At 64.4% G+C, this 20,393-nt stretch overlaps 1 protein-coding gene across 1 annotated transcript; it reads left to right on the forward strand.

The window, feature by feature from the left end:
- Positions 1–578: 578 nt before the first annotated feature.
- Positions 579–20,046, forward strand: GNA11 (G protein subunit alpha 11). Its single transcript, XM_022557328.3, has 7 exons — positions 579–746; positions 11,235–11,419; positions 13,692–13,846; positions 14,263–14,391; positions 17,217–17,346; positions 17,431–17,584; positions 18,336–20,046. Exons 1-7 carry the CDS (start codon positions 611–613, stop codon positions 18,524–18,526), a joined length of 1,080 nt encoding a protein of 359 aa, XP_022413036.1. The 5' UTR covers positions 579–610; the 3' UTR covers positions 18,527–20,046.
- The last annotated feature ends 347 nt before the right edge of the window (positions 20,047–20,393 follow it).

Here is a 20,393-nt window from a genome sequence, read left to right on the forward strand (position 1 = left end):
GCCGCCGGGCCGAGCGGGGCCGAGCGGGGCCGAGCGGGGCCGAGCGGGGCCGAGCGGAGCCGAGCGGAGCCGAGCCAGCCTGACGAGTCCTCCACATTCCCACAATCCCGGGCGGCCCCGCCCGGCTCCCGGTTGCGCGTCCCCCTTCCCACGTCGGCGCAACCAAACCCGCGGGCGCGCCCGCCTCGCCCCTCCCCGCCCCGCCCGCGCGACGCCCCGCCCATCCCGACCGCTAGTCCCGCCCCCGCGGCGGGCGCGCGGGCCGCCTCCCACTCCCATTGGCCGCGCCGCCTGTCCGTCGGCGCTGTCCGCGCGCTGGTTAGGTTGTGAGGCGCTGTCGCTCGGTCGCGGCGGCTGCGGTTGGCGGCGGCGGCGGCGGCGGCGGCGGCGGCGGCGGCAGTGGTTGTGGCGGCGCGGGTGGAGGGTGGCCGGGAGGGACCAGCGGCTGAACGGGACCGGTGCTCTCAGGCGGCCGAGGCGGACCGCCGGCCCAGGGGCCGAGCGCCGAGGGCCGGGCAGGCGCGGCCGGGGCGGCTCGGGGCCAGGGCCGGGCCGGCCGGGGGGCGGTGGCGGGGGCGGCCGGCGGGCGGCCGGGGCCGGGGCCGGGACGATGACTCTGGAGTCCATGATGGCGTGTTGCCTGAGCGATGAGGTGAAGGAGTCCAAGCGGATCAACGCCGAGATCGAGAAACAGCTGCGGCGGGACAAGCGCGACGCCCGGCGCGAGCTCAAGCTACTGCTGCTCGGTGAGTGGGGCCGGGCCTGCGGGGTTCGGGCCGGCGGTGCGCGTGCCGGGCGGGCGGGCGGGGCGGCCCTGCGTGCTGTCCAGAGCGGGCTCGACCCCCGCGGGGGTCAGCCCTTGCCTACCTGTGCTGTCCACCTCTGGGCCACCCGATCTCTGCAGCCTGTGTTGTCTAGGTTGAGTCCCTGACATCAGAGGGGCCAGGCCCTGCCTCTGTTGTCCACATCAACGCCCCAGACCCTCGGGATCTGCTCGCGCCTATGCTGTCCGTGGCAGGTCACCAGTCCCTGCAGGGTCAGCGCCTGCTTCAGCTGTCCAGATCAAGCCCCAGTTTCCTTCAGGATCAGCCCCTGTCTCTGCTGTCCAGGCGGGGTCCCCAGGACCCTTTGGGATCAGTCCGTGCCTCTGCTGCCCAGCCCCTGATCCCTGCAGGGCCAGCTTCTGCTGTCCCGTTCGGGCCCCCAAAACCCTCGAGGGTCTGCCCTCTGCCCCTTCTCAGGAGACAAGCCTCCTCCGTGCACAGGACTGGCCCTCCATCCCTGCCCCCAACAGGTGTGCCCCCTCGCTGCCCCCAGCATCTATTCAGGGCCAGACCTTTGGGCTGTAATCCACAAGACGCACCCCTTGCCTCCTGGCATCCCTTCTCTACTTTTCCCACCAGGTGGAGCCCTGTTCCCTGCAGGCTGGGCCTGTTCCCCTCCAGCCCCCGTTCCTTGAGGCCAGTCGGAAAACCCATGTCCCTCCCCAGTGGAGTGCAATCTGTGGGGGAGAAGACAGCCTTTTCTCTCTTCTTGGGGCCGGGGCGGGTGGAGCCCTGACGGAGCAACCGTCTCCGTCCGGCCCCTCTCCTTACGTCCTAGTGGGAGCCGGGTCTCCTGGGTCCTCTTCCCCCTCCTGGAGAGGATTCCTGTCCAAGTCTCCGTCTCCCCCACTGCGCACCTGTTGCACGGAGCCAGTCGGCCCAGCAGTCGGCAAGCTGTTGTCACCCCAAATAAGGGTTGTTGGAGGACTTACCTCCGCAGTCGAAGGCAAGAAGGTCGTTTACACAAGCGAAGCCCTTGCCCTGCCTTCTCCGGAGCTCTGCTGCATTCCTGCACTGTGGGGAAGGTTGGAAATGCTGTTGTGATGGGCCCCTGGTGGAGGAGGGGTCTGCCACCGAGGGGTCCACCCGCAGGACGGTGCAGGGTCGGAGGCGGTGAGTCGCTGGAGGCCGTGGGTCTTGGAGGGACTGCCTCGCTTCTCCCACCTGTGGGGACTCTCTGGGTCCTCCCTTTGATTAAAATACCTTCCCTGTTTTTTTTCCCAAACGTTCCACTTTACCTAAAGGCTATAAAACGGGCCATCTTTGCAGAAAAGACAGGCAGAGAGTAATGGTAAAGTTTGGAGGAAACTTGCAGTGGGGTCCCAGTGGCACCTGGGAGGACAGCATGGCCCTGGCTGCCTTTCATCAACAGAGGTAGACTTTATTTTCAGAGGGGGGTTGAGAAGTTACCAGCATGTTAATGTTACCAGACAGTCGGCCTCGCCTGGGGGCTGGGGGCTGCATGAACCTCTGCACGCCCCTGCTGCCTGCCCTGTGCGCACCCAGGCTCCAGATTGACGTGGGGTTCAAGGGTATGGGTCGGTGGCCTGTGATCCTGCAGCCTTGCTGTGTGTCTCTGGTCTCCCTGGGCCGGGGATGAGGAGCCTTGCAGGGGATCTGGATGTGTCCAGCGCCCACCCATGGGTGCGGGCTGTTGGCTGCAGGAGCACCTGGGTCTGAGGTCCCACCCCTCCCCCTGCTGGCTTGCAGGACAGGGAGTCTGCACCCTCCTGGGAAGCTATTAAGTCCTAGGCATGGGGGCAGATAGGAAGATGAGAGCTTGTGGGTCCAAGGTGAAGGTTTATGACACCAGGAGGGCGGCTGTGAATGCCAGGCGGAGGTCCAGGGGACGTGCTGGGAGCCGGGGGGTGCCGAACAGCATCCCTGCCCCACCCACTCCATGCCGGGAGCACCCCCAGTCATGAGAACCACAGACATCCCCAGGTGTGGCCCAGTGTCCCCCGGGGGCAGAATCACCCCCTGCCCTGTGTTAGCACACAGTGTAAAATGCATGTTGCAGAGCCGGTATGCGATCAGTGTTCGCTTGTTTTGTCAGATGCTTTGTGGGTGCTTGAAAGGTGAATGCTTTTGTTACTACGGTCCAGAGCCACATATGTGTGTGCCGTCAACACGCAACACGTCTACGAACACGTGTGATAGGTGTGTTCGGTTTTGTTGGTCCTGTTACTCCAGGCCACATCCTCATTCACAGTCGTCTGTGGTGAGGAATGGGGGTAGTGAGCGTCCCTGCAGGGGATACACCTGGATCCCCACGGCTCGGCGTCGCTCTCCCACTTTACGGAAGAGGACCCCCAGGCCTAGTTAGGAGCTCCGGTGGGGGTCCCGGGCAGGCCCGCCGGCTTCTGCCTCCCGTGATCCCTCCTGGTGCAGGTGCAGTCCCCTGCCCCCACGTTTCTGCCACTCAGCAGAGAACAACCAAGGAGGCCCCTCGTCCATTCCTTAGGACAGGTTTCCCCTTGAGAACCGAGGCCTACCGCAGGAAGTGCCGTTCCAGGAGCTGAGTGGCTCCGGGATTTCTAAATAAAGCAGGGCGGTCAGTTCCGCAGGCTTCCTGTCCAGCCCGCTGTGGCCCCGAGGGCGGTAGAAAGGGCCGGAATCCGGCCTGGGGTGTGGTGGCCCCGGCGGGAAGGGTGCGCCTGCCCTGCTTGGAGGCGCAGAGTGGAACGTGGCCGTGGCTCCTGGCGGTGGCCCTGCCTGTCCCCCGCAGACCCCGATAGCTGGAAGCACCTGGGGCCCTGGGCCACCGCTCGTGGCCCACCCCAGGATGAGTCTCAGGGGCTTAAAAGTTAGATGAAATTTTGTGTCGCTGAAAGGGTGGGCGCCATCCCTGGAGGTGCAGGAGCCCAGACTTGCTGTCAGAGCCCCTCTCCCTCGGTGTCCTGCGTGCCAGGCCAGTGGGAATCTCCCTCCCCTTGGGCCCGAGCACAGCCTCGCCACGCGTGTCCCTGGGCTTCGGACTCCGTGTGCACAGATGCTTCCCGGCCTCGGCTGAGCTCCGCTGGTCGCTGCCTGAGAGCCTCAGATGTTTAACCACAAAAGGTTTCACTTTCTGATTTTTGTGGTGGAGCCCTTCTCCCTGTGGCCTGAGAACAGGTCGCAGTCACTGCTACTCCTGGGCTGGGAGTTTGGAGCAGCTGCAGACAGAGCCGAGTGGGGACCCCTGGCAGGAGGGACGGGAGCCTGTTTGTCCCTGCTCTGCCTCGGAGGGCCTTGGGGGCAAAGTCCAGCCCTGGGTGGGCGGGTCTGGTCTGGGCCGGGTGTGCGGAGCTGGGCTGCACTCAGGGGGAACGGCCATCTCTGGTCCCCATAGGGCGCTCCTCTCCCATCAGGACAGTGAGCCGCGGGGCCTGTCAGCCCAGTGTCCGTGGACGGGATTGGGGCATCTCCACGGGCTTCGGGGGCACCCGCGTGTGGGGTTATTTTTTGGCAGAACTCCAGCTGCTCTCACAACCGGGCCCCAGGCCACAGGCTTGCTGGCTGAGGACTTTGTGCCAATGCGCCCCAGCCCCCTGCTCCTGGGTGGCCGAGGTCTCTGCCCTTGGCCCAGGCGTGGGGCGCCTGGCCGGTCACTACCAAGGTGTCTCCCCTTCGTTTTCCCCACCACATCCCCCCTCCGGGGCAGGCCCTGCCACCCCACGGCCCAGCACAGAGCCCTGCGGACCTGAGATGTTTGCTGGGTGGCTTTGATTGGCTAACTGAACACAGTTCCCTCAAGCAGGTCGAATGGGGGTGACTGGGCGCCCTGACTTAGGGCATCCTCACATCCTGCCTGGACGTGAGGCTCCCTGCTCCGGGGCCCGTTGCCACTGATGGTGGCCCTCTGCTGTGACGCGTGGACAGACAGGGACTTAGGGGCACAGCTCGCAGCTGCCACCCTCCCGAGGCCTCGTGAGTGGGCTTGGGGGCGCTCCAGAGCGAGCACAGCCTCGGCTCCCCACCTGCAGCGCTGTTGGGGGGAAGGCCGCAACACCTGCGAGGCGCTGTGCCCTCCCGTGGTCACTGCTCTCCCGACAGAGGGCTTTACCCAGGTTGACAGGCTGCCCCGGCAGCGCTGGGAGGCGGGTCCCGCCAGGACTGAGCTGGAGAGCGCGGTGGGATTTCAGTCCCCGTGCCTCCCGAGCCTCGGGTTTCCCTGCTGTGGAAGGAGAGCGTCCCCCAACTCCCGGACTGTGGGAGGGTCAGTGGGGGCGATGCATGTCAAACTGGGGAGTGCCGTCTGTGCCTTTGTCTTTATTCACAGTATTGCGCTGGCTGGCAGTCCCTCTGCGGCCGAGCGGGGACCTCCCTGTCTTGCGGTGGGGTCTCCGGAGCTTGGCCCTCAGGGCTGGGCCTCTCGTTTCCTGATCTGATCCCAGTGCCTGCCAAGGAGGTTTGCTTACAGACATCGGTTGGCCTAGAGCTGAAAGGTCAGACCCCCCACGGAGGCGGGTTGCCCCGTCTCTGCCCCATTGGTCCTCTCTGCTGAGCCTCGACAGGTGGGTGGGGGCCTTCCCGTCCCCCAGGCCGGGCAGCCCAGCTGCCCGGCAGGGTTGGGCGGGACTGGGGCTCATACCAGTCTCCCCGACTCCTGAGCGTTAGGCTTCAGGAAGCGCTGCACTAGGACCTGGCACGTGGGACAAGAGGGGGGCTGGCCCAGGGGACCAGTGTCTGCGCCTGGAGTCACCTGGGCAGGGGACGCTGGACCTGCTGACTTAGCGGCCACGGTGTGGAGGTCAGATGAAGGGATGAGTCCCGAGGTCTGCCCTGTTGTCCTCCCTCCTGGCCCCTGTCTGCGCTGGCGCCCGCTGCTGCGGTGTCTCTGAAAGGCCCGTGGCTGGCCCAGGAGAGCTCCCCCAGTGCTCTCACATTCGCTCACTTCCCTGGGTGGCGGTGACCGTGGACCATGACGAGATGGACGGACGTGAAGCCCGAAGACCTTAGCCTGTTGAGGTCTGACAGTTACTGGCTGTGTGACCTCAGTGAAGCTGCTTGACCTCTCTGTGCCTCAGCTCCTTCACTTGTCCAGCAGGAGGTGGGGTGATAGATGTACCACTGAATGAATGGATGAGCGGGGGCGAGGGGAGCGTGCAGTTGCCTTCCTTGGCTGCACGAGGTGTTTGCACTTTCTCCAGCAGAAGGTCGCCGTGCCTCTTTGATCTTGGACCTGTTGACACAGCTCAGGGCCGTGTTGGATTTCCGGGCTGTGTTTCCAGGAGCCCAGATCCCCGGCAGTGCTCTCGCCTGGGCCTCCTGTGGTCCTGGGGTTCCTGGCTTCACTGCCCACATTCTAGAATTAGGGATGGCCGGGCGGCAGCCCTGAACACCAGCTTCTGACACTAGTGTTCTCTTGCTAGATCGTGGCCACTTGCCCCGGGGGTCACGGATCCTGCACACCTTGAGTCCCACTGGGATGATGTCGGACCAGCACCATCCTTCCTGTCCTCCAGGCCCTTTCCCTGCCCCTCTTCTCTCCCACATTTGAGGAGTGGCTGCCTGGGCTCAGACATAATTCCTCCCGGTCTGCGGTCCTAGACCTTGGCCGACCGTGCAGGCGAGACAGTGGCTTTCTCCCTCTGTCGCAGGGATGGGGCTGCTCTCCTCCTTCCTCTTCTCCAGTTAGTCTCGGCTGGGCAACTGGTGATGCCACTGAGCACGCCCAGAGATCGTCCTGCAGGCTCCTGGCCCCGCTGTGCTGTCTGGCCCCTGCCAGGCCCCCAGGGGCAGGACCCCTCACATGGGTGGTGCCCCCAGGGGCCCCCATTCTTGGAGTTAGGACAGGGGATGCAGAGGACCTGAGGGGGACACGTGACAGAACCGGGACTGTGGATTGGGGCTGAGTTCATTTGGTTCATTTGGGAAAAATGTGTGCGGTACCTTCTGTGGGCCGGGCCTGTGCTGGGGCTGGGTGTGAGGCTGCTGGCAGAGCCCCGCCCTTGGGGATCTGGCTCCCAGCAGGGACAGACGGGAGCAGCAGGCCAGGAGCAGGTGGGGCACTGGGGGCGCTGGGGCCCTTCCTGGAAAACGTGAGTTTGGGTTTCTGTGCAGGGAGTTGGGGTGGCGTTCGGGAGGGGCAGGGCCCGATGCGTGGGCGACGTGAACAGTGGTGTCACGCGCCGGCCCCGGGCCGTAGTGCCACGGCTGTCCTCGTGCAAGGTTGGGCTGGTTGCGTTGTGGAGGACAGTGGGGGCCAGGGGACCCACAGACACGAGCTCGGAGTCTGAGTACAGCCAGGACCTGGGGCCACTCGGCGTCCTCGCTGGGAGGGGGTGTGGCGGTAGGTGCCCTCTGCACCTGTGCAGGTGCGTGGCTAGAACGAGGCCCATCACGGGGTCTCACACGGTCTTGCTTGAGGGGGGCCTTGCTCTTCTCCCTGGTGGGCAGCTGTTGAAGGTTTTTTTTTTTATATAGATATTTATTTGGTTGCGCTGGGTCTCAGATGCAGCTTGCGGGCTCCTGAGTTGCAGCACGTGGGCTCCTTAGTTGCGGCTCCCAGGCTCCTTATTTGTGGCATGTGAACTCTTAGTTGCGGCACATGAACTATTGGTTGTGGCATGCGAACTCTTAGTTGTGGCATGCATGTGGGATCTATTTCCCCAACCAGGGATCGAACCTGGGCCCCCTGCATTGGGAGCGTGGAATCTTCCACCAGGGAAGTCCCCATGACCAGATCTTCAGGGGGAACTGACCAAGGGCCGGGCAGGATGAGCTGGAGCTGCCAGGGACCCCCGGGTGGTGGCTACAGCAGATAGGCCTGGCCGTGAGGTCCAGGTGGACCTCGCACCCCGAGACTTCTCTGAGCAGGAGGCTGTTGGCTCGGGCGTGTTGGGGGGCCCGGGTCCCAGCTCCCGGCACCGGGTGCCGGCAGCATGTGGGCTGAGTTGGGCCAGGGGGTGGGCACCTGGAGAGGACTCTGTGGCGGTTCTGCGTCCCCCGGAGCCTTTCCTCCCTTCCTCCCTGGCCAGTGGTGGCCGAGCTCTGGCCAGCTGGGCCTGCCGGTTCCAGAGCCCAGGGCCCACAGCTCTGCCGGAAGGTGCCTGCTGGGACTGGCACCTGTCACTCAGTCGCTGTTGGCCCTGAGCACAGGTGACACGCCACCCTCGACATGCGGCTGGTGGGGCTTTCCTCCGGGGGCACGGCCTCTGCAGCCGCCACCTCCACAACCTCCTTTCTCTGTCCTTCCTGGCAAGGTGGCATGGCCCGGGCGGGGTCACTGACCGTCCCACCTCCTGGGCCGCACTGTCCCCAGGGTGTCCCTTTTGCTGCGTTCTCCCCCAGCTTTATTGAGACGTAAGTGCCACGCGTGTTGTGTGGTTTAAGGGGTGCACGTGAGGACTTGACACGTGGATTGCGACATGATTGCTCGTGAGGCGCGTCACCGCCCCGTCACCGCCCCCTCACCTCACTAGTGCCTTTTGCTCCTGCACTTGATCACGGTGCTGTCTTCGCAGCGGCTCCTCTTCCCCCGGCAGGGTTCGGGCCGTGTGCCTCGTCCAGGACCCCCGACGTCTCCAGGGCCAGTTGTGTTTCTGGCTTCCGAGGGGTCCATCTTCCGAGGGGTCCATCTTCCGAGGGGTCTTTCTTGGTTTTCGGGGCGTGTCCCAGCTGCGTCGTCTGTGTTGGGCACCGGGGCGTCCCCCGTTCTCCCTCGGCCACTCTCTGGCCGGTGATCACGGCTCCTCCGTGAACACCCGCTGTCCCTTGGCTGTTGGCACGGGCGCGTGCACGTGTGTGAGACCCTCGGTGCCCTGCGCTGCCTCTGGGGAGCTCTGGGGGGGCTGCCTGTCCTTTGCGCACCCGTTTTGGAGATGCTGGCTGTGGTCTGAAGTCAGCAGGCTCTCTCTGGATCTCCCCGCGCCCTTGTGCTCGTGCAGCTCGCTTGCCCCTCCTGCAGTTCAGGGGGGTGGACACAAGGGGCAGCGCCCCGGGGCCTGAGTGGCTGCCCTTCTCCACCTCAGCTGACCTGTGGCTGCAGGGGGTTGGGCTTTAGTGGCCACTGGTCTGATGTTTCTGGTGAGAGGCCTTTCCAAACACCAGCAGGGCACGTATCTTTTTATAGTAGCATAGTGTCAAAAACAGGGGTTCTCACCTGGGGGGTCCTGCCCCCAAAGGACACTGGGCAATGTCTGGGGATGTCTGTGTGTCACACTGAGGGGATCCTGGCATTGAGGGGGCGGGGCCAGGGGTGCTGCTTAACACCCCAGAGTTCCCGGGACGGCCCCAGTGTCAGCAGTGGTGCGGGGACCCTGGTCCAGAGGAAACCACGCAGGGCATGGCATTCCTGCGTGTCGCCTCCCCCCCCCCACCCCGCCCCCTGCAGCGATGGGGGAGTGTGTGGACCCCTCAGGGAGGTGTGGGGTTACGTGGGGTCCTCGCCCCCCCTGCCTCAGAGCTGTGGTGGGGCCTTGGTGGGAGTGGGCGCCTGGCCTCTGGTTGATGTTGCGGCAGCGGTGGGATGGGAGGTGGCATTGGGGTAGTTACCACTCGGTGACAGAACCAGAGTCGTATTCTTTTATTCGTAAAAGGACCCAGGGCCTTGATGGAGGTCCTAGAAAGGGGCAGCTGCAGTGAGGCGGCCTCTGCTCTGTCTCCCCAGGTGGGCTCAGGCATCCGTGGTCAGTTACTCAGACGCGGGCGGAGGGCCTCCTGCTGCAGGGCGGTGTGGTCACTGCAGGCCGCTCAGAACCCATGTCTTCTCCGGGAGCTCCTGGGCAAGGAGGCGGGCAGCAGATGCCTGAGAGAGACTCCCTGAAAGACAGCGGTGATGGGTCCCAGTGCAGAGGGGAGCTGCCTGCCCTGCGCCCACGGCACCGGTGGCTGTGAGCCGGATGGCGTGCAGGGCAGGACGCAGCTCAGGCCCCTTTGTTGGGGTGGGGGACGCAGGTGACTCTGAGACAGGGTGGGGAGGATGAGCCCAGGCGGGCTGGGGCGAGTCTGGGGGGTTCTGAGTCCCCAAGAGGGGGCCTGGGGGCTTCAGGGCATGGGTGAGCGGGGACCTGTGTTGGTTATCAAGTAGGGGTTTGAGGCCATGTGTCCTTAGGCTGTAGAAGTTCTCTCCTGCTGTGCAATAAAACCACCCTGTAACTTAGTAGCTGAAAATAACACACAGGCAGATTCTGAGGGTCAGGAGTCTTGGGGGCTCTGGCTCGGGGTCCCTTAGGAGGTTGTAGAGCACGTGTTAGCCGGGGCTGCCTCATCTGAAGGCCCAATGGGGCCGGAGAAGCCGCTTCCAGGGTGGCCCCTCACGTGGCTCCTGTCCACATGGGCCCTCAGGGACGGCGCTGCCCCCCGGCCCCCGCGAAAGTCCTACAGAGGACGGGGAGCCCCGTGACTCGTCTTGGAAGTGACAGGCCATCCTTGGTCAGATTCTTTTGGTTGGAAGGGAGGCACTGAGTCCAGCCTGCCCTCCGGGAAGGGTCAGGCTCCCCCTCTGCATGGAAGACATCCCAGAGATTTGTGGGCACATTAAAGCCACTAAATTGCAGTCCCTGCGTGTGGAGGTGAACAAAAGTGGGGGTACGGGTTTGCCGCTTAGAGGGTGACAGGGCGGTGAGAGGCTGGAGCAGGAGAGGAGCCCTCCCTCCCGCCGCAGCGCTGGTGCCGGGTGGGGCTGGCCAGCCCTTGATCCTGGAGACAGAGCCTCCGTGCGCCCTTCTCTGAGGTGGGGCCTTGACGCCTGACACCCGGAGGGTGGTGGGACAGAGAGGGGAGGGGCCCCGGGCACCCACAGGGCCTCTGGGCTGACAGGGACGTGGGCCTTGGGGCTGTTCATGGGCCTTGGGGCTGTTCAAGCGCCAGAGTCACGCTCAGTCTCGGGGTGGCGTGAGGTTGGGTGAGTTACAGGTTCAGGGGCTGCTGGGGACTGTGGGGGGCATGGCCCGGCGCCCTGCGAAGGCCCAGCGTGGCCTCGACGCAGATGCCAAACTCGTGCCCTGAAGGAAAGCTGTTCTGATCAGAACAGCCGTGGGTCGGCGGGATGTTGTCACACGAGGGCATGTGGGACAAGGGAGCTCGTCAAGTGACCAGTTAAGGGGGTGGCAGCATCTGGGGGAGACACTTCACTGTTCCTGGCCTCCAGTTCCTCGGCTGCGGCCAGAGTTGAATTCAGACCCAAGTTGCTGCAGGTGCCGCAGGTGCCGCGGCTGCTCCCTTCCCGTCCCTGCCCACGTTGTTGTCCCGACCTCCTCCGAGCCGCGGCTGCCCCTGTAGACAGGGTGTGCGTGGGAGGACGCGGCCCGCCCTGTTGTCCAGGCAGCAGCGGCTGGCCAGGCGCATCCCCACCTCGAGCCTCGTGGGCGGGACTCCGCGTGTTCGGGGCTCCTTGTGGGCGGGGCTTCTCGTGTGCAGGGTGCGGTGAGCCCACGGCTCGGGTCACGGGTCCAGTCCCGCTGGGTCTCACTGGGCCATTTGCAGGCACGGGCGAGAGCGGGAAGAGCACTTTCATCAAGCAGATGCGCATCATCCACGGGGCGGGCTACTCGGAGGAGGACAAGCGGGGCTTCACCAAGCTGGTGTACCAGAACATCTTCACCGCCATGCAGGCCATGATCCGGGCCATGGAGACCCTGAAGATCCTCTACAAGTACGAGCAGAACAAGGTGAGGCCCTGGGTGGGAGCGCCGGGCACGGCTGGGCGTCTGGCAGCTGTTCGCAGCCCCGTCCTACAGTTGGCAGAGTGAGTCCTGGCCCCCCTCTGAGGGCCAGCGTCCTACCAGGCACTCCACGCACTGTATCAGGGCCTCTGACCCCGGGGGGTGGCACGTTCTCTTATTTTTTCAGTAACAGCTTTATTGAGAAAACGTACATACCAAGTCACCCATTCAAAGTGTGCAGCTCGCTCATTTTTAACGTATTCGCAGAGTTGTGCAACCATTGCCTCTAATTCCATAACATTCTCATCGCTCCAGAAAGAAACCCTGTCCCCACTGGCAGCCACCTCCCCTACCCTACCCCAGCCCCTGACAACCAGGAACCCACTCCCTGTCTCTGTGGATCTACCTGCCTGATCTGGACGTTTCCCGTCAATGGAATCACACCCTGTGTGTCCTTCTGTGTCTGGCTTCTCTCACTGAGCATCGTGATCTCAGGGTCCGTCCACGGTGTAGCGAGTGTCAGTGCCTCTCTCCTCTTTGTGGCTGAATGATGCTCACTGTGTGGAGGGACACATGGTTTGTCCATCGTCCATCGACGGACGCATGGTTGTTTCCACTCTTCTGGCTCTCGCGGACATGCTGCTGGAACACTCATGTGCAGGTTTTTGTTTGCACGCCTGTCCTGGTTTCTCCTGGGCGCGTCCCCAGCAGTGGGGGTGCGAGGTCCAGGTTAACTCTCGGTTCGCCTTCCAGAGGGGCTGCCTGCCTGCTGTCCGAGGCGTTGCCCCGGCCGTGCACCAGGGGGCTCTCTCTGGCGGCCTCCCTTGGCTTTGCTTTTGTGGATCTGTTTTCGGGGACTTCTCTTTCAACTCCAGCAGTTTGCCTGGGCTGGCACGTGGCACCGTGTATTGGACCATGTATGTCCAATAGGGTTTAAATTAGTCTGTTTACTTGGAAGCTTAAGAAGGCCAGTCAACCAGATTTCTGATATTGGCGTCTTCCTGCCTTGGTGCCCGGTTCACGGGTCATCAGGGACCCTACAGGGCCCAGCACTGGGTCTGGGGCCCGGCCAGCCTGGCTGTGGGAATGAGCATGTAGGGCCTGCTGGAGCCTCTCACCCTCTGGTTCGTAGGATTGCTCGCAGCTGAGGCCCCTCAGCGTCCAGGCCCCACTTTAACCGTGGAAGTCCAGAGGCATCTGGAACAGGGATTGGCAGACTAAGGCCTGTCTCTGTAGGTGCAGCTTTGCTGGCGCGGGCCACGCCCACTTGCTTACACGTCATCCGTGGCGGCTTTTGCTGCAGCAGCAGGGACAGCGTGGCCGTAGAAACAGACGTCTGGTCCCTGGCCTACATGCATCCGCAGTCGGGGGTTTTCTGGGGCTGGTGTCTGCTTCTCCAGGCCCAGATTGGGAGGCTGGGAGGGTGAGGCGGGGCTGAAGGACGCTGTTGTGCGGGGGCTGGGGCGGGAGAGCATCCCTGGGAGGCGACCGGTGGGTTCCAGAGCCTGGGCTGGGGCCCCCTCATTCCTTGTTTGGGATTCTGCCCAGCTGTGTCCCCTCCCCAGTCCCTCAGCCGTGTGGGTGGGACCATCCCGAGCACAGGCATGTGGAGCAGGCTGGAGGAGAGACAGGGGTCTCCTGGGAGCCTTCTGCCCCCGGCGGTGTGTGTGTGTGTGTGTGTGTAGGTGTGTGTGTGCGCGTGCGTGGATCTCTGGGGTGGTGTGTCTCAGCGAGGCTCTTTAGGAGCGGGTCTCCGAGCCCTGTGGTCCAGGGTCTGTGTGGAGGCTCCATCCCAGGGGCATGAGTCATTGGACCACTGGACTGTTATGATTAGCTCAGCCTCCCCTTCCTGGTGGCTTGCTCTGGTCCCCAGACCCCATCCCAGGCTGCACATGAGAGGACCTATGCCTTCAGAGATCCCGAGGGTTTCAGGAGCTGTGTGCTTGGAATCGGGGGGCAGGTTCTTCTTAGGTCACAGCAGCTCTCTGTGCCTCGGTTTCCTTACCTGCAGCATGGGAACACAGGGGCAGCCAGTGGTGTTTGTTCCTCTGTCCTGTTTGGGTGCCCCGGCACTGAGGTGCGTGGCGGCCGGGTGGGCCCTGCTTCCGGGAGCTGCCTCCATCTGCATTTTCCTTTAGGGGCCTGGCACTGGGGGGCGATCGCTGCCGGTCGCCCTTGCGTCGTCCTGACGCGTGTTCATGGGAAATGGGAGTCAATGGTTCCGAGTTGGTTGCCGGGTGCTGGCGCTGAGCGTCCCGGCCTGCCCCTCGCCCCACAGGCCAACGCGCTCCTGATCCGGGAGGTGGATGTGGAGAAGGTGACCACCTTCGAGCACCGGTACGTGAGTGCCATCAAGACCCTGTGGAACGACCCCGGCATCCAGGAGTGCTACGACCGCCGGCGGGAGTACCAGCTCTCGGACTCTGCCAAGTAGTGAGTGGGGCCGGACCAGGCCTGGGCGGAGGAGGGTCTGCATGGCGCCTCGTTAGCCGTGACGGGGCGATTTCCCTACAGGGAGGTGGGTGTCTGCGGGGATTTTCCATTGTCTCTCTGCCCCTTTTCTGTGTCTCTCAAACTATTCCAAAGTGACAGGTTTGGTTGTGAAAAGCCACCCCTCCAGCCCACAGCCTCTCTTCGGAACCCCGGCGCCGTCCCCATCCCCGGACAGACGTCCCTCAGAGCTGGGGCGGGGTTCTGTCCCAGGCATTCCCTGCAGCCTCATTTCGCCCCTGTCCGTTCTCGTCCCAAGTACTTGGGCTGCTTGGGCCCCTCCCGGTGCTCAGGAGACCCGGGACGGCCGGGAGGCCCCTGGTGGGCTGGCCTGAGCGGCCCTGCCTGCTGTGTTGCAGCTACCTGACTGACGTGGACCGCATCGCCGCCTCGGGCTACCTGCCCACGCAGCAGGACGTGCTGCGAGTCCGCGTGCCCACCACCGGCATCATCGAGTACCCCTTCGACCTGGAGAACATCATTTTCAGGTACCTGCGCCCCCGGCCCAGCCCCAAGCCCCCGCTGTGGGGCAGCGAGAGAGGGGCCTTGTCCGTGGCTGTCACCAGGTTTCCGAGTGAGCCAGGCCCTGGTGGCGCTGGCAGGGCTGAATGGAGGCGGCCCCGGGGGCAACGGCCTCCTGGTGCGGGCTCCGCGTGGGTCCCAGATGGGGGGAGGGTGCCAGCGCGTGCGTGCGGGCGGGCGGGCGGGTGGTCTGGAGTCCAGGCCAGAGCAGGGGTGCTCCAGGCGGGCGGTGGAGGAGCCTGAGGGCCCCAGGGGAAGGTGGCTCCAGGCCCCTCTGTGGCCCAGTTCCGAAGCCCATGCGGCCAGAGTGAACTCAGGGCCGTCCCCAAGGATGGGCCCCGCCACCCCGTGAGGTCACAGCTTGTCCAGAGCTGCCAGGCGGCAAGGCCAAGTGTGTCTCCCGGGGCAGCCGTAACAAATGACCACAGATGGGCAGCGTAAAATCACAGAAATGTATCCTCTCCTAGCTCCGAGGTCAAGGTATCGGCAGGGCTGGGTCCTCCTGAGGGCGTGAGGGGAAGCTGTCCGGTCCCTCCCAGCTCTGGGGGTGCTGGCAGCCCGCGGCGTCCCTTGGCTTGTAAAAGCCTCGCTCCGTCTCTGCGTCCGTCATCACATGGCCCCTCCCTGGGTCTGTGCCCATGTTTCCTCCTTACGGTGACACCACCGATCACTGGATCCAGGGCTCCTGCTCCGGAGTGACCCTGTCTGAACTAGTGCCATCTGGAGGGACCCCGCCTCCAGATCAGGCTGTGTCCCCAGGTTCCAGGGGGACTGGCTTTGGGGGACACGGTTCGCCCAGGGCTCTGAGGCCCAGGCTCCGGGGTGGGGTTCCTGCTCTGGCTGCGAGCCTTCCCTCCCCGCCACTGCATGGGGTCCCTTCTGCTGGGCGAGCCCACCCCAGGGGCCCCAGAGACAGCGCTGCTGGTGGTGGTCCTGCCCTGTTGCCTTGAAGCGCCAGCCCCGGGGACGTTCAGGGAGTCTGTTGGGTTTGCCTTGAGGTGCCCTCTGGCCCAAGACCCAAGACGCACCTCTGCCCCCAGGGACCCGCACGTCTCAGGCAGAAACTTCTGGGAGAGGGGGAGAGTCTGGGTGCCCCCAGCTGGCCCCCCATCCTTTCTCACCTGTCAGAGCCCCCGGGGTGCCCTTGGACCCTTAGGAGTTGTAGGCATCACACTGCACATGCCTGATGGTACATTTTCTGGTGAGAGTTCAGCATTTTGGTTTCCTTCTTTTTTGGTCAGATTCTCGATGGGGTCCGGGACCTCAGAGGCCTGCGGGGCACAGGCCGGGGCTATCACTGGCCTTCCTCCCGACCCCACGTTCCAGGGTCCCCTCACACGGCCTCACCTTGGCCTCCGCAGCTACTGTGCCCTCTGTCCAGAATGCCTCTCCCCCTCCCTTCCCGCCCCTCCCCCAAGCCTGTGTGTGCGCTCTGCTGCTGTCCAAACTGCAGAGTGGCCCTGCACCTCTGCCACCACTGTCCCTTGGCCAGCCCACCCCTTGCCCACCTCCCCCCTTGTCTGGTCGAGGGCTTACAGAGGGCAGGCCGGGGGCCCGGGCAGGGAGCTTGTGCCCCCATCTTGATCGGAGCTCACACAGCATCCAGTGACAGTGCGATTGGCCTGATGTGTGAGGCCTGAGCCTGGTCCCACACGGACCTCCTGCAAAGACCTGACCCCCCCCTCCCCGGTCCCGCCCCTGGAAGCCCAGGTTCCCGCCTGGCTGTACTGGGGAGACTCAGCTCCAGAAAGGCTGTGGCCCCTGATGCCGTCGGCCCGATGGCGCTCCCCGGACTGGCAGCGGCAGCCCGTGTGGGCCTGGTGTCCACTCACCCCCCTCCCATCCCCTAGGTCACCCTGGCACATCCGCCATCTGCCTGTGCTTGCTAGAACCTCCTCTGAGAAACCCCCGCCAGGCGGATTGGCCTCTGCTGCCTGACTGTCCAGCAGCTGTGGACGGGCCTGGCCCGGGGACCCTTGCCTTCTCAGGCTGCTGTTCTTTCTCGCCATCGTCTTCAAAAGTAGAGGGCTTTGGGGCTTCCCTGGTGGCGCAGTGGTTGAGAGTCCGCCTGCCGATGCAGGGGACACGGGTTCATGCCCCGGTCTGGGAAGATCCCACATGCCGCGGAGCAGCTGGGCTCGTGAGCCATGGCCGCTGAACCTGCGCATCTGGAGCCTATGCTCCGCAACGGGAGAGGCTGCAACAGTGAGAGGCCCGTGTACCGAAAAAAAAAAAAGTAGAGGGCTTCCTCGTCATAGAAAACTTAAGAAACTCACAAGTAGGAAGCGGGGACCTGTCACCAGTCGTGATGGTCAGGGCACCGTCCCTAGCGTGTCCCCGCCCTGCCTGGTGTCAGCGTCTGTGTGCCGACATCTCCCGCTGGACAAGCAGCCTGCTCTCGCCATGGCTGGGGTGGGTTCCAGCATTTCATAGATGATGCCGTGTGGTGTCCAACAAGGGGAGACGGGTTTCCAGACGTGGGACATCCGAGGTCGCCCGGCTCAGCCCCACCGGGGTCTGTGCCTCACACGCTCCACGGCGCCCCCTGTAGGCCAGGGCCCCTCTCTCGGCAAGCAGGCGCCTGGCTGTCTCGGGGGTCCCCCCCCCCCGCTTGTGCTGTGTTCTCCTGGCTTAATGGTATTGCGGCTTTGCTGGCTCTGACAGGTGACTGAGGGGGCCCTCGTTGCTCTGATGCCTCAGGGGTCGCTGTGGCTCTGGCAGAGGCGGCTGTGCTGGGGGTGGGCATTGTCACCTGCAGCCCCGTGCTGAGCCCGTGCACCCTGCCCTGCAGGATGGTGGACGTGGGGGGCCAGAGGTCCGAGCGGAGAAAGTGGATCCACTGCTTTGAGAACGTGACGTCCATCATGTTCCTCGTGGCCCTCAGCGAGTACGACCAAGTGCTGGTGGAGTCGGACAACGAGGTGAGGCCCTCGCTGGGCCCAGGGAGGGGGGTGCCCACAGGCCCTTTTGGGGGACCTGCCGCCAACCTGCTGCCTGCCCCTCAGAACCGCATGGAGGAGAGCAAAGCACTGTTCCGGACCATCGTCACCTACCCCTGGTTCCAGAACTCGTCTGTCATCCTCTTCCTCAACAAGAAGGACCTGCTGGAGGACAAGATCCTCCACTCCCACCTGGTGGACTACTTCCCCGAGTTCGACGGTGAGCCCGCCCTAGCGGCCTGTCCTGGACGCTGCCAGCGCCTCCCTCACCCTCTCTGGGCCTCGGTGGCCTTGTTGGCGACTCTGGAGTGACACGAGGACGGTGTTTCCCAGGCCGCACGGAGGCCGCGGTGCAGTTAGTGTGGCCAGAGCTCGGTGGGCGCCTCGCAGGGCCCTGGATGGTGGAGAGAGCTTCGTGTCCCCCGGGGGAGCGTCGTCTGTGGGAGGGGGCACCCTGCAGCCACCGCCTGGCAGCCTGTCCCCACCTGCCCAGGGCCTGGGCATGGGGAGGAGCGAGGCGCGGGGGATACGGGGTGAGCCGGACCCCTCCTGCCATCCCCACCCCCCCACGCGGAGACCCCTGGGGGCGCTCCTGGGGGGCAGTCGGGGCTCTGCCACCCCCTCCCCGGCGTCTCCCGGAGGTGCTGCCTGAGGAGCCGGGAGGCCGGGGGGTGGGGGTGTGGGGTAGGGTGGGGGGTGGGGGTGGGGTAGGGTGGAGGGTGGGGGTGGGGTAGGGTGTGGGGTGGGGGTGGGGTGGGCGGCGGGCCAGAGCAGGAGGCTGGCTGCCAGGGGGCAGCAGGGCTGTGGACACATGCCTGAGTGGGGGGGGGGGGTGGTGGACGGAGGGGAGGCGGGAGCCAGGGAGGTGGGAGGTGGGTCTGCCTGGCGGGTGGGCCTGAGTGAGGGGCTGCTGGGCAGGGGGGCTGCGCGGCTCCCTCGACTCATCCCGCCCCTCCCCCCTCCTCCGCCAGGCCCGCAGCGGGACGCGCAGGCCGCCCGGGAGTTCATCCTGAAGATGTTCGTGGACCTGAACCCCGACAGCGACAAGATCATCTATTCCCACTTCACGTGTGCCACCGACACGGAGAACATCCGCTTCGTCTTCGCCGCTGTCAAGGACACCATCCTGCAGCTCAACCTGAAGGAGTACAACCTGGTGTGACCATGCGGACTCCCGCCAGCCGCCTGCTGGTCGCCAGTCTGCCCCAGGAGTCGGGGTTTTTTCATATTTTTAAACAAATGGTTTTTATTTCACAGTTATCAGGGGATGTACATCTTTCTTCCTACACACCTCGTGCACCTTCTCATCTTTGTCAGTGGCAGAGGCCGCCTTTTTCTGGCCTTGACTCGTGGCTTGCTTTTTTCTAAAAAAAAATAAAAAGGAAAAAGAAAAAAAAAAGAGAACCCACAGAAGACGGGCAGAGATGAGACCTGGCCCCCAGTGGCGCGAGACACGGCCTCCGGGGACAGCTGTCGGCCTGCTTTCTTCTGATCTCGGAAGGCGTGGAGACGCAGAGGCTGGGACTTCTCTTTCTTCCTTGTTTAAGTTATTGACGCCCTCACCACTGTTGCCGGGTTTCTGCCCCGGACTCCAAGACGTGGGGGTGGGTGGCGCCCCCCGCTGCCCGCCCTGGGAAGTGCCTAACCATTTTTTCTTTTTTTTTGAGGAAACAAAAAGCAGCCCCTGGGGCCCTGTCTCACAGCCCTGCCTGCTGCGGGGGCCCGGGGCATCGGGGCTCTCTGGGTCTTCCGCTGGGAGCACTCCTGGGCTCTGGGCCCGGTCCCCAACCCCGAGGAAGCCCGCTTGGACTGGGAGCCACTGTTTGTTTTGTTCCATTTTGTACCCAGTTTGGAAGCAGTGACGGTGGGGTAGGGACTTCTTTCAGAATTTTCTCAGGTCTGTCCCCGAGAGGCAGAGACACAGGGAGGGTCGCCCTGGCAGGGCTGTGGGTGGCTGGGAGGTGCCCACTGCCCTGCACTCTGCCCGGAGCCGAGCTGTCGGGGCTCCTGGCAGCTGGAGGTGGGCCCTCAGCCTGGCCACGGCCACGCACTGAGGGGGCCTCCCCGAGGGCCTGAGGGCCGGTTTCTGGGGGGAGGAAGTGGCCGTCTCATGTGGCGTGGGCCGAGCACTGCAGTGGTTGGTTTTGTGTGGTTGGTTTCTTGCACCAACGTGACGGGAGTGGCCCGCCGGTGGCGCCCCGCACCTGCCCCGCGCACCTGGGCCCTGCGAGTGAGTGCTCAGGGCGGCCCTTGACCAGGGAGTGCAGAGAAACAGCGCACACGTCAGACCAGCCCCGCACCAGCCCTGTCCCCGTCCGTCCGCCTCCCACCTCCCTCCTGTGCCTGATACGCAGGGCCCAGGGTGGGGGGCAGGCTTCTCGGCCTGTTCTCCTCGGGCATCTCCACCCGAAGGGCCCTCTCTGGTGCCGTGCGTCCACTTGCGGGGGTTTGTGCCATAGCCCTGACGTGTGGCCGGGGACGGTGGTGCCGCTGGCGGTGGGCTCCCAGGGGCCCACAACGCACAGGGAGCCCGGGGCAGGCCCTCGAGGGGGAGGCGGTGGGGGGTGCATCCAGAGTGTTAACTTCCGGAGGGGCCGGAGTGCCAAGATCCCGGGGCAAGCCCGGCTGCTGTGCCCAACCTCCCCGCCTGGCCCGCTCGCCTCCGAGGCGCTTGCCCGAGTGCCAACCTACCCCCACCGCTGTGTCACATCACCCAGCAGAACTGCCCTCCGAGTGCCAACGCCCCAGTGGTGTGAGGGGCCGTGCTGGCTGGCGGGGGTGACCTCGCCCGCTTGTACTTGTATATTAAACAGTCCTGATTTCAGACAATTTAAACCTTAATCTATTTAAAAAAGAATATTATATAAAAATGCTGTTTTTAAACCTTTTGTCATTTGAAATGCATGTATTGTCCGTGCGGGCTGAGGGGCGGGCGCCGTCGGCTCAGTGCCAGTCTCCTGTGGCCGGAGCTGTCCATGTTCAGGCAGCGTGTCGGGGCCCTGACCCCTTAATCCAGAGATACGTGATGG

The sequence above is a fragment of the Delphinapterus leucas genome, unplaced genomic scaffold (genome assembly GCF_059928025.1).
Source record: "Delphinapterus leucas isolate spDelLeu-1000000601 "Yukka" unplaced genomic scaffold, BTC_Dleu_Yukka2 spDelLeu_asBTCV2_sq25, whole genome shotgun sequence".
NCBI classification, from domain to species: Eukaryota; Metazoa; Chordata; class Mammalia; order Artiodactyla; family Monodontidae; genus Delphinapterus; species Delphinapterus leucas.